At 35.8% G+C, this 15344-nt stretch overlaps 2 protein-coding genes across 3 annotated transcripts in view; both read left to right on the forward strand.

The window, feature by feature from the left end:
* The first annotated feature begins 918 nt into the window (after nucleotides 1-918).
* On the forward strand, nucleotides 919-7059 carry terf2ip (telomeric repeat binding factor 2, interacting protein). The gene is made up of 4 exons (XM_060858575.1): nucleotides 919-1020; nucleotides 3655-4551; nucleotides 4927-5042; nucleotides 6258-7059. The coding sequence occupies exons 2-4, from the start codon at nucleotides 3669-3671 to the stop codon at nucleotides 6858-6860; spliced, it is 1602 nt and encodes a 533-aa protein (XP_060714558.1). The 5' UTR covers nucleotides 919-1020; nucleotides 3655-3668; the 3' UTR covers nucleotides 6861-7059.
* A 1468-nt stretch (nucleotides 7060-8527) lies between these two features.
* LOC132838048 (E3 ubiquitin-protein ligase RNF123) overlaps nucleotides 8528-15344 on the forward strand; it is a 146369-nt gene continuing 139552 nt past the window's right edge. Inside the window, exons 1-7 of one of the 2 annotated variants that reach the window (XM_060858153.1) lie at nucleotides 8528-8628; nucleotides 10023-10131; nucleotides 10836-10923; nucleotides 14252-14331; nucleotides 14681-14775; nucleotides 14887-14941; nucleotides 15072-15157. In XM_060858153.1, the coding sequence (XP_060714136.1) occupies nucleotides 10050-10131; nucleotides 10836-10923; nucleotides 14252-14331; nucleotides 14681-14775; nucleotides 14887-14941; nucleotides 15072-15157 (486 nt within the window). In that variant the 5' untranslated portion in view covers nucleotides 8528-8628; nucleotides 10023-10049. Of the gene's footprint in view, nucleotides 8629-9135; nucleotides 9248-10022; nucleotides 10132-10835; nucleotides 10924-14251; nucleotides 14332-14680; nucleotides 14776-14886; nucleotides 14942-15071; nucleotides 15158-15344 lie in introns of those variants that run through there. The other variant, XM_060858154.1, reaches the window with a different exon arrangement.

Below are 15344 nucleotides of genomic sequence, written 5' to 3' on the forward strand. Positions count from 1 at the left end.
TATGTATTTTTTTTTTAAATTTGATGCTTTATTTATTTATTTATTTATTTATTTATTTATTTTTTTATAATGTTAGGATAAAATCAGTCATTAGAGTTTATTTTAATTATTCAATATAACACTAAACCAATCCTGCCTTATTTAGAATGTAGTAAAATTTACAATACACTCTAGTAATAGTTTTAAGTAATCTTGTGATCTTTGTGGAAAACGAGGTTCATTTTGAATTTCTTTGAAATTTTAAATTCTTTTGCCTTATAAGTTATTAATCAGACTGGAAAGCAGGAAAAAAAACAAAACAAAAAAAAACAACAACATGTCGCCATCTAGTGGCCAAATCTCGGTATTGTCGTGTCACATATAGGCCCCGTCATCAACTACATTGAACTTTAACGTCACTTTCTTTTACTATAGTAACATTATGGCATACTTACGCCACTATTAAATACGCTAAATATTTATTTATTTGTTTGTTTGTTTATTTATTTATTTATTTATTTGTTTATTTATTTATTGTTCAAGGACAACTTCCGGCAACAATTTGGCGGTCTTTTAAAAAGTGAAGCAGCGATCAATCTCTGCACACTTTTTAAAATGCCAAAATAAGAGACTTATTTTGCGGAATATATTAACATGTATTGATTTTTATAACTTTACATATACGTTAATATATTTTTAACATATACTTAGTAGTAAGTAGATAAATTGTCTAAGATTAAAGTGTCTTTATTTGGCTTGGGAATCAAAATAATTTGGCCTTGTGTAAGAAATCCCTGCTTGGGAGCCCACACATCTCTTGGAGTCACTCCATCTTTATTTCGATGTTCTCTTGAGGAATCTTCTGCTATATATGCGCTTTCTATTTCGTGCTAATGATGGTTTTAAAGGTGTGATTTTAAAACATAAAACACAACAAATCACAAACTTCGACGTCTTGTGACTTTTAATTTGACATGCCGGTTGTTGTTTATTTGCTTCACACCTCTCCACAAAGTTCAACACACTGGAACATAAACAAAGGTAACGGTATTTTATTAATATACTATTTAAACACCGGCGACTGTGTGGATTGTGCGTTTATTTACAGATTTAGATTTAGATTTTCACAGTTATTATTAGTTAGTTGGTCACGTGACGAGTAAATCAGTCGTTAGTTTCACACCTTTGCCCTGTTGAGCTAATGCTAATATAATTACTGAGCAAAATAATTAACACTAGTGTTGCGTAAAGTGACTGACTACACGTGTGTGAATGAAAGGGAGGGAAGTGGAACAGTAAGGTTACAGGGTGAAGAAGGTGAAGAAGGTACAGCAGTTTAAGTACTTGTGGTCAACAGTCCAGAGTAATGGAGAGAGTGGGAAAGAGGTAAAGAAGCGAGTGCAGGCAGGTTGGAATGGGTGGAGAAAAGTGTCAGGAGTTCTGTGTGATAGGAAAATATCAGCGAGAATCATGGGGAAGGTGTACAGGACAGTGGTGAGACCGGCCATGGTGTATGGTTTAGAGACAGTGTCACTGAAGAAGAGACAGGAGTCTGAGCTTGAGGTATGTTGAGGTTCTCTTTGGGAGAGACAAGATTGGACAGGATTAAGAACGAGTACATCAGAGAGACAGCTCATGTTGGACGTTTGGGGGACAAAGTTAGGGAGACCAGATTAAGATGGTTTGGACATGTTCAGAGGAGGGAGAGTGAGTATATTGGTAGGAGAATGTTGGACATGGAGCTGCCAGGCAGGAGGCAAAGAGGAAGGCCAAAGAGGAGGTATATGGATGTAATTAATGAGGATATGAAGCTAGTGGGTGTTGAGGATGCAGAAGATAGGGTTAGGTGGAGAGAGATGATTCGCTGTGGAGACCCCTGAAGGGAAAAGCCGAAAGAAGAAGAAGAAGAGTTGAGTAAAGTGACTCATATCACTGAAGTGGATTATTTTAACATCATGTCCAGAAGCATTTTATTCCTGTTCTGCTGCAGCACCAAACAACATGCCATAAGTTTTATACCTGTATTTATTTAGTTATTGTTTACATTACATCAGTGATAAACGCACTGTACAGACTGTCATGATACACAGACACCAGACGTGTCAAACGTCTGCTTCCATCCTGAAGGCTTTAATGAATCACAACATTTACAGCTTTACCTCAGACTGGTAGAAAACACCTGAGATTAAAATAAGATAAGATAAGATAAAAATAAGATATTCCTTTTTTTGTCCCACAATGGGGAAATTCCTCTGTTACAGCAGCAAAAATATATAAAAAGAATAAAGACATAATATACAAAAACAAAAATGTATAAAAATAGTAGTGGTTACACTGAAGACATATTGCACATGAGTAATATTGTACATTGTTTAAAAATTTCTGTTATTGCACATGTTTAAAATGCTTTGTTATTGTTTATTATTTACAAACATCTCATTCTCAAGTTATATATTAACATATAACGCATTACATATATGTATATAAAACCACTATATTCAATAAATTAATAAGAAAAAAAAACACTATATTCAATACATTAATAAAAAAAAACCCACTATATTTAATACATTAATTAAAAAACACTATATTCAATACATTAATAAAAAAAAACAAAAAAAAACACTATATTCAATACATTACTATAAACCTGGAAACTCCCGTCACTAGAAAAGAAAAATATAGAAAACAGAATGATTCAGACACAATTCAGACATGAATTAATATTAGTGTAAAAATCACAAAACGGCAGATCTTGATTATTTTTTATTTGTACATAAAATCTAAATAAAAAAATATAATATTTATAATATATATAATATATAATATATATTATAATATATATAACATAAAATATTTGTACATAAAATCACAAAACGGCAGATCTTGATTATTTTACAAATAAAAAATAATCAAGATCTGCCGTTTTGTGATTTTTACACTAATATTAATTCATGTCTGAATTGTATATACAAGTATAGAAAGATAAAGAAAAAATCTACAGCATAAATCGCTATTGATCCACTATTGATTTTGAAAAATTAAACTAGAAGGATATAATTTATCCTTCTAGTTTAAGACAAAAGAGAACAGTTATAGATGTGAAAATGATGTTTCTTGTAACAAACTGGTTCTTGGTTAAAAAAAGGCTTATTTTATTATCAGAGGAAATAAATAGCCCTGGTGTTGAATGCTGTAAGTCTACATCTAATTCTGGGGTTACAGAAATCGCTGAATAAATCCATGAAACTGATGGAGTATTAGTTTCTCATCTGTACAACTGAAAGATGATGTGGAAAGATGATGCTGAGCTACTTATAGGTTGTTAATGAAGCTATTAGCAACAAACAACAACAACAAAACTCTGTTTATCAGCTGAGTCGTGAGAATAAATCCTGTATTTAATTTTGCTAATTTATATGATCTAATTTTTGTGGTGTACATTAATAGCACACCTTATAATAACTTTTGCATTCCATGTTAGTATTTTGCAAAATTGTTCTTAAAATTGTTAGTTTGCAATTCAAAATAGTCTAAAATAATACGGTTACGAAACATTTTTACATACAGGAATTTTAATTACGTATTGTATTTTTCGAAAATCCTGTAATAAATCGAGGTTAAAAATTTGCCTCGTTTTTATTTATTAATTTATTTTAATTTTTTATTTTTCAGGTCTGAAGTGAACGATGTCGGTTATTAAAAATGAATCTTCTGCCACATCAGCAGTCTTATTCCTGAATGTTAAAGGTGAACCTATGCGCTTCTTTATAAGGCCCGGTCCCACCAAAGTGCAGCTTCAGCCTTTAATATCGAACGGCGGAGGAGTCGTCTGTCGGACTCAGGAGCCCAACGCCATTTTGTTAGCGGATCCCAGTGACATCACTGCTGCTGTAGGAGCTGCTGGACATTTTTACATCTCCACTCAGTACGTTCATGACTGTGTGGCACAGAACCAGCAGTTAGACATAGAAAGCTACAGGTTTAACAGTTTACAGCCTGTCCAGACAAGGGCCGCGTCACGGAAACGGCATGCTAAGGGACGTCTGGGATACTCGCTTGAAGATGACACGGCCATCTTAAATTACATCGCCAAGCATCAGAAAGAAGTAAAAGGCAACCGGATCTGGCAGCAAATGGAGCATCAGCACATCACCAATCATAGCTGGCAGTCCATGAAGGACCGGTTTTTAAAGCACCTGCAGCATAAGCTGCAAGAGAAAACCCCTGAGAGAAAAAAGAAAGTTAGGCCACTGAAAGAGAGCCCCTCTCCTCAGGATAATTCCTCTCAGCTTACACCAAAGAAGACACCCAAAAAGAAAGCAGCGTTAGTTTTGTCTTCTGATTCAGATGCCACACAATCAAGCAATGAGCATGAGGAAGGAGAATCAGAACAACCAGAGCTCCAAACTTCACCTGAAGAAAGACCTCAGGAACCTGACTCAGAAATAAGGAAAGAGACTGATGTTGATGAGTCAGAAGAACAGCAACAGTGTGACAGTGAGAAGCCTGAAGTCTCACCAAAAAGAGCCAGAATGGACACGGACACACTAGTAGAGAACACGACATCCGGTAAAGATTTACTCTGACATTCCGATTAATATTATAGGTGGAAAATATTATTCCTAAAATGAATTCATAAAAGACGGCAGTGCAACGTTCGAACACAGATTTTTCAAGAAGATTTTAAGAAGTCTTCCAAAATTAATCCAACCAATAGTCTTGAAGGATACCTTGGTAGGTCAGAGCGAAGAGTGACTTATTTTTACCCGTCGTCTGTACATAAAGCCTGAAAGGTTAATAGAAGCATTTTTTCCTGTTACATTAACAACCTCGGCAGTTTTCTGTTCTTTACACAGTCTGGAGCTTATTTTTACCCATTATATTTATTCATGCTGGTATCACATTATTTATTTTTTTTTTATTATTATTTTTTTTTCCATTCAGGACCAAATGATCAGTCGTCACCTCCCAGAGAGAAGCAAAACAGTCACACACCTGAAAAACCCTCTGCGTTCAGCATACTCCAGAAAGCTGCCAGAGAATTTGAAGACTCTCAAGTGGTACAATCCTTAATTCTGTTTTTAAAAAAATCTATAACATTTGTTAACAATTTTACATACAGTTACAGTTGCATCGAAAGGTTTTGTCACCCCTCACAAACGTTGGTGATTTTTTAAATAAAATAATAAGACCAACTATTAAATCAGACCCTCCAGGATTTTGTGATTTTGCGATTGCAGAAATTATTGCAAAATCTAGCAAACTATTTGGAGATGCTTACAGTTTTATTACAGATTATTACAGATTTTCTCCAGGCCAGGACTTGGTGTTATACATTAAGACAAAGCCCTCTTCCATTCAATTGTGTTGAGCATAAGGACAGCTATTATAGAAAGTCGTTACATTCGTGTCTTCACTGGTAGGAGTTTAAAGGAAGAATGCTGTTCATGCAATTCTTTGGAAAAAAAAAATAAACATCAAAATCAAGCATTTTTGGCTGCAGCAATCACAAAAAAAATACCTGGAGAAATACTGAAGGGACTGATAATAAATTCTTTGCAAATGTTAATACATAGTTACTTTCTATTTGATGATGTTCTTTTCGGCTGTTCGAGGTCGCCACAGCGGGTCACCTGGTCTGCAGGTTCGACCTGGTGCAGGTTTTACACTGGATGCCTTTTCTGATGCAACCCTCTCGTTCAGCGTCGAAAAAAAAAGCCTAAAACACCCGTGAGCTGAAGCTGAACACATTCTCGTCTTCAGAAACCGCCGTATTAAAGCTTTCATCCTTCTGACATGTGGAGATAACTAATCTGCCTTTAAGTTTGTTTAGAGTCTAAGTCAAAATTGTGTTGATTGTAATGAAAATGAATCACTCCCTGTTTTAAAAGGTCATACCGAATCAATTCAATACCTTTACTTTACTTTGTTAACCTTGTTAATCCCACACTCTCATTGCTGCGGCCTGGGTTCGATTCCCTACGGCAATGAGAGTGCGGGATCCAGACTCTGGACCACCAGGACACCGTTACTTTTTCTATATGATGAACGTACAAAATAGAAAACTGGAATTTGTGGTATGAGTATGGACACTATAATAGACCAGAACTTATTAAAACTCCCTTTTGCAGATATCACAGCTTGTAAACTAGCTTATTCATTATCTAGAAGTCTTGGCTTTTCTTTTCCATCAGTCTTCCTTGCTGATCATTTCTAGTTCTGAGATATTCTCGCGCTGTCCTGTATGCACAGACTTAACTTTTTTCCTTTTTCAGGTCGATGGCAGTCAGGAAGGCCGGCCTCTGAGTCAGGATTCAGTCATTAATGCCTCAGATACTGATGAATCTCAGATCATGGCAGCACGTGAAAGAGCTGTAAGGGAACAGGAAGCAAATCCCGAGCATCCTAAAGAGGCAGAAGAGCCTGCACCGGCTGCACAAATCCACAGGAGAACCCCAGAGTCAGAGGACGATGACGCTGGTCCCAGCAGTGATGCTCTATCCATCATGTCCAATGCTCACATGTTCCTCTTTCAGCAGGAGTCCCAGGAGGAGCTCAGCCAGCCATCTGAGGAAGATCAGTCCTCTCAGAGCCTGTTAGAGACAAAACAACAGGTAGTTAGGTTGATGCAGGAATCTAAGAAAGACTTGGTTGATGTCATGAAGGCGCTCTTAAAAGCCAGCGGTGATGTCATTATGGCTCTGTCGTTTTTACGTGAAGGTTACGATCCTGAAGTTCATGGTCCCATCTGGACTCGGCACGATGACGAAATGCTACTTTCAGCCGATTCACTCGAGTCTGAGAGGCTTGGCGAGAAATATGGACCCGAAGGAGTTTCCAAGAGAGCAGCTTTTCTGAAAGCAGACTTACAGCATTAAAAAAAGAGCTGTGACATGTCAGTAATCCCCCACAGACTGAAATGTTTTTAACCACTTTAAATTGCTACAGACCACATTTACTCGATTATTGTGATTATCGACATGTGAATCTGTTGTAAGCAAATATTTTTAAGTCAACAAAATGCTTTTTAATGACTGTTTTGAAAACAGGAAAATAAAATATATTTTATCATCCAAAGTGTCGGCATCTTACAAACTGTGGATTAAACGACATTTTATTTTCAGCATCGTCAGTGTACTTTTTTTCTTTGACTTGCATAAACAATAATATGTTTGAAAATGAAAGCAAAAAAAAAAAAATCAAGAAAAAAAAGCTTAAATTAATCACAACCTTTCTTATTACTATACACCCTTTTTTCCCCAGTAGTTAATTTAATGTTAATTTTATTTATTTATTTTTTTAATTAATTTAATTGTATTTAATATTATATTTATGTGCACTTAAACCCATCCTGGAGTTTTTACCCAATCTGATGTGATTTCTCATTTGAAATCCTTACATTACATATTTTATTACCATGCAACAATAATTTAAATAAACAATTGGTTTGAATTGCACTTTTAAATATTTCCTATTAAAGGATAACGCCACCCAGAAACAGAGATGGGGTATGACTCGACACATATGACTTGACTCGAGTCAGACTTAAGTTGCAATTTGAGACTTGAGACTTGCTTGACAAATATTAAAAAAGACTTGACTTTGACTTGACATTCATGACTTGAGACATGACTCGGACTTGAGTTAAATGATTCAGAGATGGGGGACTCGACTTCACTTGAGTCAGACTTAAGTCGCAAATTTGAGACTTGAGACTTGCTTGACAAATATTAAAAAAAGACTCGACTTGACTTTGACTTGACATTCATGACTTGAGACTTACTTGTGACTTGCACATGTGTGACTTACTCCCACCTCTTCCCAGAAATACTTTAAATATGCTTATTTAAATATTTATGGTGTGTTTAGTAATCACTGCTAATTTAATTCACTGCACCGATTTCACAGGAACATTTCTAACGTAGTGACTGGTGTATTCATTATAACATGGGCATCTCTGATAGTGCCTAAAAACGAAAGAGCTGCTTTTCTCAGTCTTTATTTTTCAGTGAAGTTCAGAATTATATCACAATGAGAAGTTCCACTGTGAATAGGGATGACGTTGATGCGAATGCAGAAAGAAAAACCAGTTAAAATGATGCTGAATGTGAATGTGATCCGCATTCAGTGTGTTGCTCATACACTTTACTCGAACAGTTAAACTTCCAGACGTTTCATTTTATTACCATCAACATCACATTCAGCATCATTTTAACTGGTTTTTCTTTCAGTATTCGCATCAATGTCATCCCTATTCACAGTGGAACTTCTCATTGTGATATAATTCTGAACTTCACTGAAAAATAGATAGGTGAGAGAGACTCAAATCACTAAAGTGCTGCTGCATTGCTGTCTTTAGGTAGAGATAGAGATAGAGAAAGTGAGGGATAAAAATCCGACTGCATCGATATCAGCTGGTGGTCGATCGGCATGTAGGAAAGTGTAAGTTTAAACTAAAAAAGGTTAACACAGAATAATGGATTTCTCATAATTTCTCATAATAGATTTCTAAGCGCGATTTGAAATTCGGCATTTCTAAGGACGCTTTTTGACTCTGTCAGCTCGCCGTAGTTTGGACTCGTTTATCCAGCAGTGAAAGCTACTCTTGGCAAAATTTAAAGAAGGGAAGTCCTGTAACCAAAACAGGTAACAAGCACAGCATTTATTTGTGGGTAATTAACACCAATTTCAGCTCTGTTAGGTCTGTGTATTTATTTCTGCTTTAATATGTAAGTGCAACTGAGCAGAGCTTCTGCTGTCACTGTCAAATAATGTTAGCCCTGTACTGATGCATGCGCGAGCTCGATATTATTGTTTAATTTGCTTATATTTTAATTAAACTGCATTATCCGATTCGTGCACAATCTCACTACAGTAGCTGTTGCTATGTTTAACGTGCAGGAACTGTGTGGATTACTTAAGCTTTTCTACTCGAGCTATCTTTTGTGATTTGTTTTCCCAATCGTTTTGGAGTAACCCCGCCTCCTGCGTTGTGATTGGCTGGTACATTTTTCCACTCAATTATGCTTGGATTTTTACAACGCTATCCAATCAGGACGCAGAGGGCGGGATGTGAGTAGCCAGTCATTGCGCAGGTGTCGGAATGCGGGTAGGAGAAATACAGCGAGTGTCGACTGATATTGATTTGGCAACAACACATGTAAACAGAACGTAAACATGTTTTTGTGTTGAATGTAAGATTTAATAGTGATCGGAGCAATTTCAGGAAACGACAATGGATTGTTGAAAAGATCTGAAGGCTGAAGTAAATATAATGTTCATTAATTTTGGTCATAGCAACATCAGTATGTTGTTTTACTGTTATTTTATATTGTTATATACTGAGAATAATGTTCAAGCTTTTTGCTGGGGGATGTATTACAGCTGTTTTTTTTTGCTTTTAGAAATGTGTGATTTATATGGTGGTAATTTATAAAAGGAATAATTCAGTTAAAATTTAAATGCAAACAATTTATTACTTGTTAAAAATAACACAAAATACACTTTTTCCTACAGTTTTAATGTATTTACCTCATTTAATGTTATTAATAACAAAACTATTTGTTTTGGTAAGAACTGTACACGAAATAAGGTTTTATCTCTAATTTCTATGTTGAATTTAATTTAGATGAGATTGAAATGTCTCATGGATATGGTAAGTTTACTCAGAGAACTGTTTTCAGCACCAGTAGCCATGCAACATGTTTTTAAATCAGGAAAAATATTGGGAGATCTGATTTGTTAACTGAGTCCGAAACTGCTTTCAGGATTGACTGACGCATGGAGTTGGTCAGTCTTTGTGCAAAGAAAGTGCTTATAAATAATTCACGTGCATGACGTGATTGGTGACTTGTATCATAATCAATATAATCAAGAAAAATATCTCTTTCAAGTCTTTAAGCATTTTGTTGCATGATAATACTGAGCATTACAATGTTATAACAATGTTATAAATCAGTATCAGATACAAATCTGATTGCTCTGTAGAGGAATAGTTATCGTTTGTTTTGATTTTTCTGGTGTGTGCGTGTGTGTATCAGAACTGAGGACTATTTTAAAGTGGCAGTATGAGTTCAAAGGGGGGTGGTACAGCCCTGACCCGACGAAATTATCGCCTGGCATCAGACGCAGACAAACCCAAATCTGCAGGTAAGAACGATTCACTCTGTATAATGAATTGTTGTAGGATCTAGTAATAGTATACCATCATACTTTTTTAAAAATTGATGTACTGAGAATATACTTAATTAGACTTAACACAATGGTATCGTAGTATAAAAAAATATTGTGACATTTAGTAAGATTAGGATCAGGCTTAGACAGTGATTAAAGGAATACTCCAAGACTGTTAAAAATAATTTCTACTGCATATGTGATTACTACAAACAATAGATTTTTAAATTTCCCTGTAATTCCCTGTAAAAAAAACAGAAGATTGTGTTAAAGTCTTGAAATTTTCTTAATACATGATAAAATTTAAGCAAATAGTGTAAAAACACACCAATAAATGTCTCAGGATGAGATAAACATGAAAGAAAATCTATCTTTATGAAGCTTTTTCCTAACTTTCCAACACTGCAGCAAAATTTAAAAACTTATTTAGTGTCCGTGTGCCATCCGGTTAAAACCCATTTCTTCTTTAGAGTTTATTTTACTAATATCTGCACATGCTTTTATAAAATATGCAAATGATATATTTTAATCAGACAAAACCTTATATAAATAAATAAATGTAATATATATATATATATATTTTTTTGGAAATGTTTTAACGTTACAAATTCCTCATCCGTGGAGTCCTGCCTTAACATGATGACTACAGTTAATTTGTGCTTGGTTTCTTGGGTTTCTAGGTATTGTGAATGAGAAGTTGTTGAGCGACTACCTGCACCGTGTCTTTCCTGCCTCCACTAAACAGGCTCCAGCATCAGCAACCTACAGGTTAAAAAAGTTGGCTTCAGAATTCTGGTCTATGTTTTTACATTTACATTTACAGCATTTGCCAGACGGCGTTATCCATAGCGACTTACGATTGTATCTCATTTTATACAAGTTGAGAAACTGAGGGATAAGGGCCTTGTTCAGGGGCCCATCAGTGGCAGCTTGGAGGACCTGGGATTCAAACTCATGACCTTCTGATCATTAGTCCAACACCTTTTTTTTTTTTTTTTTTTTTTTTTTGCGAAATCTTTTTATTCCAAACAAAATCAAGTAACATTACAGAATACCATTTTGGTTTTACATGAAAAAGGAGTAAAGTAAAAGAATTACAAGATTAACAATAATAAAAAGGAAGTAAAAAAGGAAAATCAGAAAACAAACCACCCACCACCCACTCACCTTGGGTCCTGGCCCTTTTTAATTATTGAGTACCAATAATTTTAATTTTGCAAAACCTGAAGGCCTATGAAATATGAGATAAATGGTTGCCATTTATGAAAAAACCTGGAGGTATTACCTCTTATCGTATATTTAATTTTCTCAAGCCTAATAAAAAACGCTGTATCCTTTAGCCATTGTGAGCGAGATGGTGGGACTGAGGACTTCCACTGAAGAAGAAGGTGACATCTGGCCAACAATGATGTAAAGCTAATAACTTCTTTTTGCATAGAGTTTAACTGAGATGCTTCATCTGGAAGTCCAAATATAGCAATCAATGGGCAGGGTTGCAAATGTACTCCCAGAATAATGGACATTGTACTGAAATAATCCGACCAATAATTATATAGTCATGGACAGAAAAAAAACGTGACTCAGGTGGCATTGTGCGCTAGAGCATCTGTCACATTTGTGCTCGACATCTGGGTAAATTTGAGACAATCTATATTTAGAAAAATGCACCCTATAAATGACCTTAAACTGCATGAGTGCGAGATGAGCACATGAGACATTACCAAAGCCGTTTACAACACCATCCCACCACCCGCCCCCAAGCTGAAATCCCAGTTCGCCCTCCCAAGCAGCCTTTGTTTTGGAGGTAGATTGGTCACAGAAATCCAGAATATGTTTATAAATCTCAGAGACAGCACCTTTTCCTTGTGATTTATACGTAAGCAACCCTTCCCATTGTTGGAGAGGTGGCGCTGAGGGAAAGCCAGGAAAACCCAAGAAAACCTTTTTGAACAAAATGCCTAACTTGAAAATATCTAAAGAGGTGGCTGGCAGGTAGCCCATACAATGATGACAAATTAGCAAAACTGTTAAAAAAATCCCTCTGTGTGAAAGTCAAGAAAACAGTGTATACCTTTGCTATAGCACACTGAGAAAAAAGAATCCAAACATGAAGGGGGAAAAAGATGACGGACCTAAAGGAGAAGCAGTTACAAACTTGAAACGTTTCCTAAATTGATACCAAATCTTTAGAGTATTAAACACAACAGAATTTTTAACATATAAAGAAGTTTTAATTGGAAGAGAAGAGTATATAAGAGCAGGTATAGAGGATGAGGAAGAACATGACAGGGCTTCTAACTTACACCATGTAGTCCAACACCTTAATCACTAAGCTACCATCTAAAGCTCATATTACTGAAACATTTCTTGGTGGGAGAGCACACGTAGTAAAACAACCCGTTCATTTATTCATTTAGAGTTTAAAAGTCTTAAATTGGCCTGATTTATCAGACTGAATATGAAGAAATTTATTCATAAATATTTATGTAGGAGCAAATGTTGATGAGTTTGTATAAATTTGCATATTGATCCCTCCAGGATTAAGAAGAGATTTTTGGAGATTGTTGTGGCCAAAATAGTTTTTAATTTTTATAGTTTTTCACCTATCAGACGCACACACACACACACACACACATATATATGTATATATACATATACATATACATACATATATATATATATATATATATATATATATATATATATATATATATATATATATATATATATATATATATATATGGAATGGATGAGAGCTTTAAATGTGTGATGTCATACAACGTGTCTTCGATGAAATCTGTGGAAAATATGCTTCAATTTTGAAAAATCTTAATTTTCTACGTCTATCGTGGAATTTGATTGATTAAGTGTTAATTTCTTAGATCATAAACTTGTGATCTCCTGGAGGTTCTGGCTCGTACTGAGTTTCACTAATCAAGCTGGATATGAACAAGTTTGCATCTTGAGCCTTTAAACAAGAAATTTGGTATTTAATAAAATCTCGTCTGGAAATTCTGTAAATTTACATAGAAGGAAATTCATTAATATGAACCTTAACTGATTTTATTTTGTACGCTTCAGCTCTTCAGAGGCATGGCAGGTGGTAGAATGTAAATGGCGCAGGGGGTCTTGTTCAGGGTCCAGCGCAGGGCTCGGGTTACCAGTTGCGGCTCTATAGATAGAGCATGATGGGATCTTTTGGAGAAAACTGACTGTCAGAAATAGACATGTAGTCGCTGTGTGAAGTCGCTCTGGCTGATCCGGCAACAAATTCAAATTCATTTTATTTGTATAGCGCCTTAACAATTCACAGCAGCTTTACAAAAGAATAGAAACAGAAAAGAAAAAAGTAATAAATATATATAATAAGAATCATAAAAAAAAGAATAAAAAGAAATAAATGAATACATACATTCATTCATCTTCTACCGCTTATCCGAGCTACCTCGGGTCACGGGGAGCCTGTGCCTATCTCAGGCGTCATCGGGCATCAAGGCAGGATACACCCTGGACGGAGTGCCAACCCATCACAGGGCACACACACACACACACACACACTCTCATTCACTCACACAATCACACACTACGGACAATTTTCCAGATATGCCAATCAACCTACCATGCATGTCTTTGGACATGGGGAGGAAACCGGAGTACCTGGAGGAAACCCCCGAGGCACGGGGAGAACATGCAAACTCCACACACACAAGGTGGAGGCGGGAATCGAACCCCGACCCTGGAGGTGTGAGGCGAACGTGCTAACCACCAAGCCACCGTGCACCCCTGAATACATACAAATAAAGTTTAAAATTAATTTAGAAATAATTAATTTCAAATAAAATAAAAATACTACACTGTGGCAAGGGAAAAACTCCCTGAGAGGATAAATAAATGACACAATTTAGAATTGTTATATTAATTTTTGTATTATGTTTCTTATGTTCTGTAAAAATAATTAAGCGTATTGTTGGGTAATATATAATAGCACGGATATCATAGCATTGTATCGGGCCGATTCTTTTAGCTACAGATTATAATCTATAAACATCCACTGAGCGTAGGAACGATCTTGATGACTTTTCTTATCTTTTTTCAGAAAACCCTTGACGTTCCAGGACCTCGGCGCTCACCTGGAGAAACTGCTGTGTGAGGACGAGCCTGCTGAGGACAGTCCAGGTCAGACTGAGTCACTTCCTGTGTGTATTTTACACAATAGCCGTACATCAGTAAATTCTTATCTCTAGTGTGCTTAGATAGAGATTTATTTTTGAAACACCAAATCAAGTCAGTATAGTCTTCCTGTTACGCTTATGAATGAAAGAATGATCTGTACTGGGATATTAATATTACACGTTTTGGGCTAAGTTGGAAACGTTAGCTACTTCTACTTATATAGCATCTGATTACGATTTATTATTATTATTATTATTATTATTATTATTATTATTATTATTGTTGTTGTTGTTGTTGTTTTTACTCATTTGCATTTGTACTTGACGTATATACACCATCTTATTGTATACAGATCACACAGAAGGACGACTCGGACCTTCTACCGTTGTCCTTGACCACACCAGTGGTTTCGAAGGCCTTTTATTTGTAGATGATGATCTATTAGGAGTAAGAATCATTTCTTTGTCTCAGGTTTATAGTTAGAGCTGAACAATGTACTAGGAAAGTGATATTTTATCGATACCATTATAACAATCCTTTTTTTTTTTTTTTACTCAGGTCATTGGCCATAGCAATTTCAGTTCCATAAGGGCTACAACCTGTGTATTCAAAGGTAATCCTAACTTACTGCACTAGCTTTGACCACCGTTGTGTAAAGCTTTGCTTCTGTAGTAGAGTATATGGTTCCTTGAAGCGCCATTGTAACGTGTTGCGTGGGTTTAAATCTTTGTGTTCACTTTCAGGGAAATGGATGTACGAGGTCCTGATCTCATCACAAGGTTTGATGCAGATTGGATGGTGCACACTGAACTGCAGATTCAACCAGGAGGTGTGTGTGTGTGTGTGTGTGTGTGTGTGTGTGTGTGTGTGTGTGTGTGTGTGTGTGTGCGTGTGCGTGTGCGTGTGAGATTGTGTCCTGTGTTAGGATGGCATATATAAAAACAGATAGACACCTATAAAATACACCCTCCAGTCTTCAGAGGACAATAAGGAGATAATAGAGAGAGACATAAAAG

The sequence above is a fragment of the Tachysurus vachellii genome, chromosome 22 (genome assembly GCF_030014155.1).
Source record: "Tachysurus vachellii isolate PV-2020 chromosome 22, HZAU_Pvac_v1, whole genome shotgun sequence".
Lineage (NCBI taxonomy): Eukaryota > Metazoa > Chordata > Actinopteri > Siluriformes > Bagridae > Tachysurus > Tachysurus vachellii.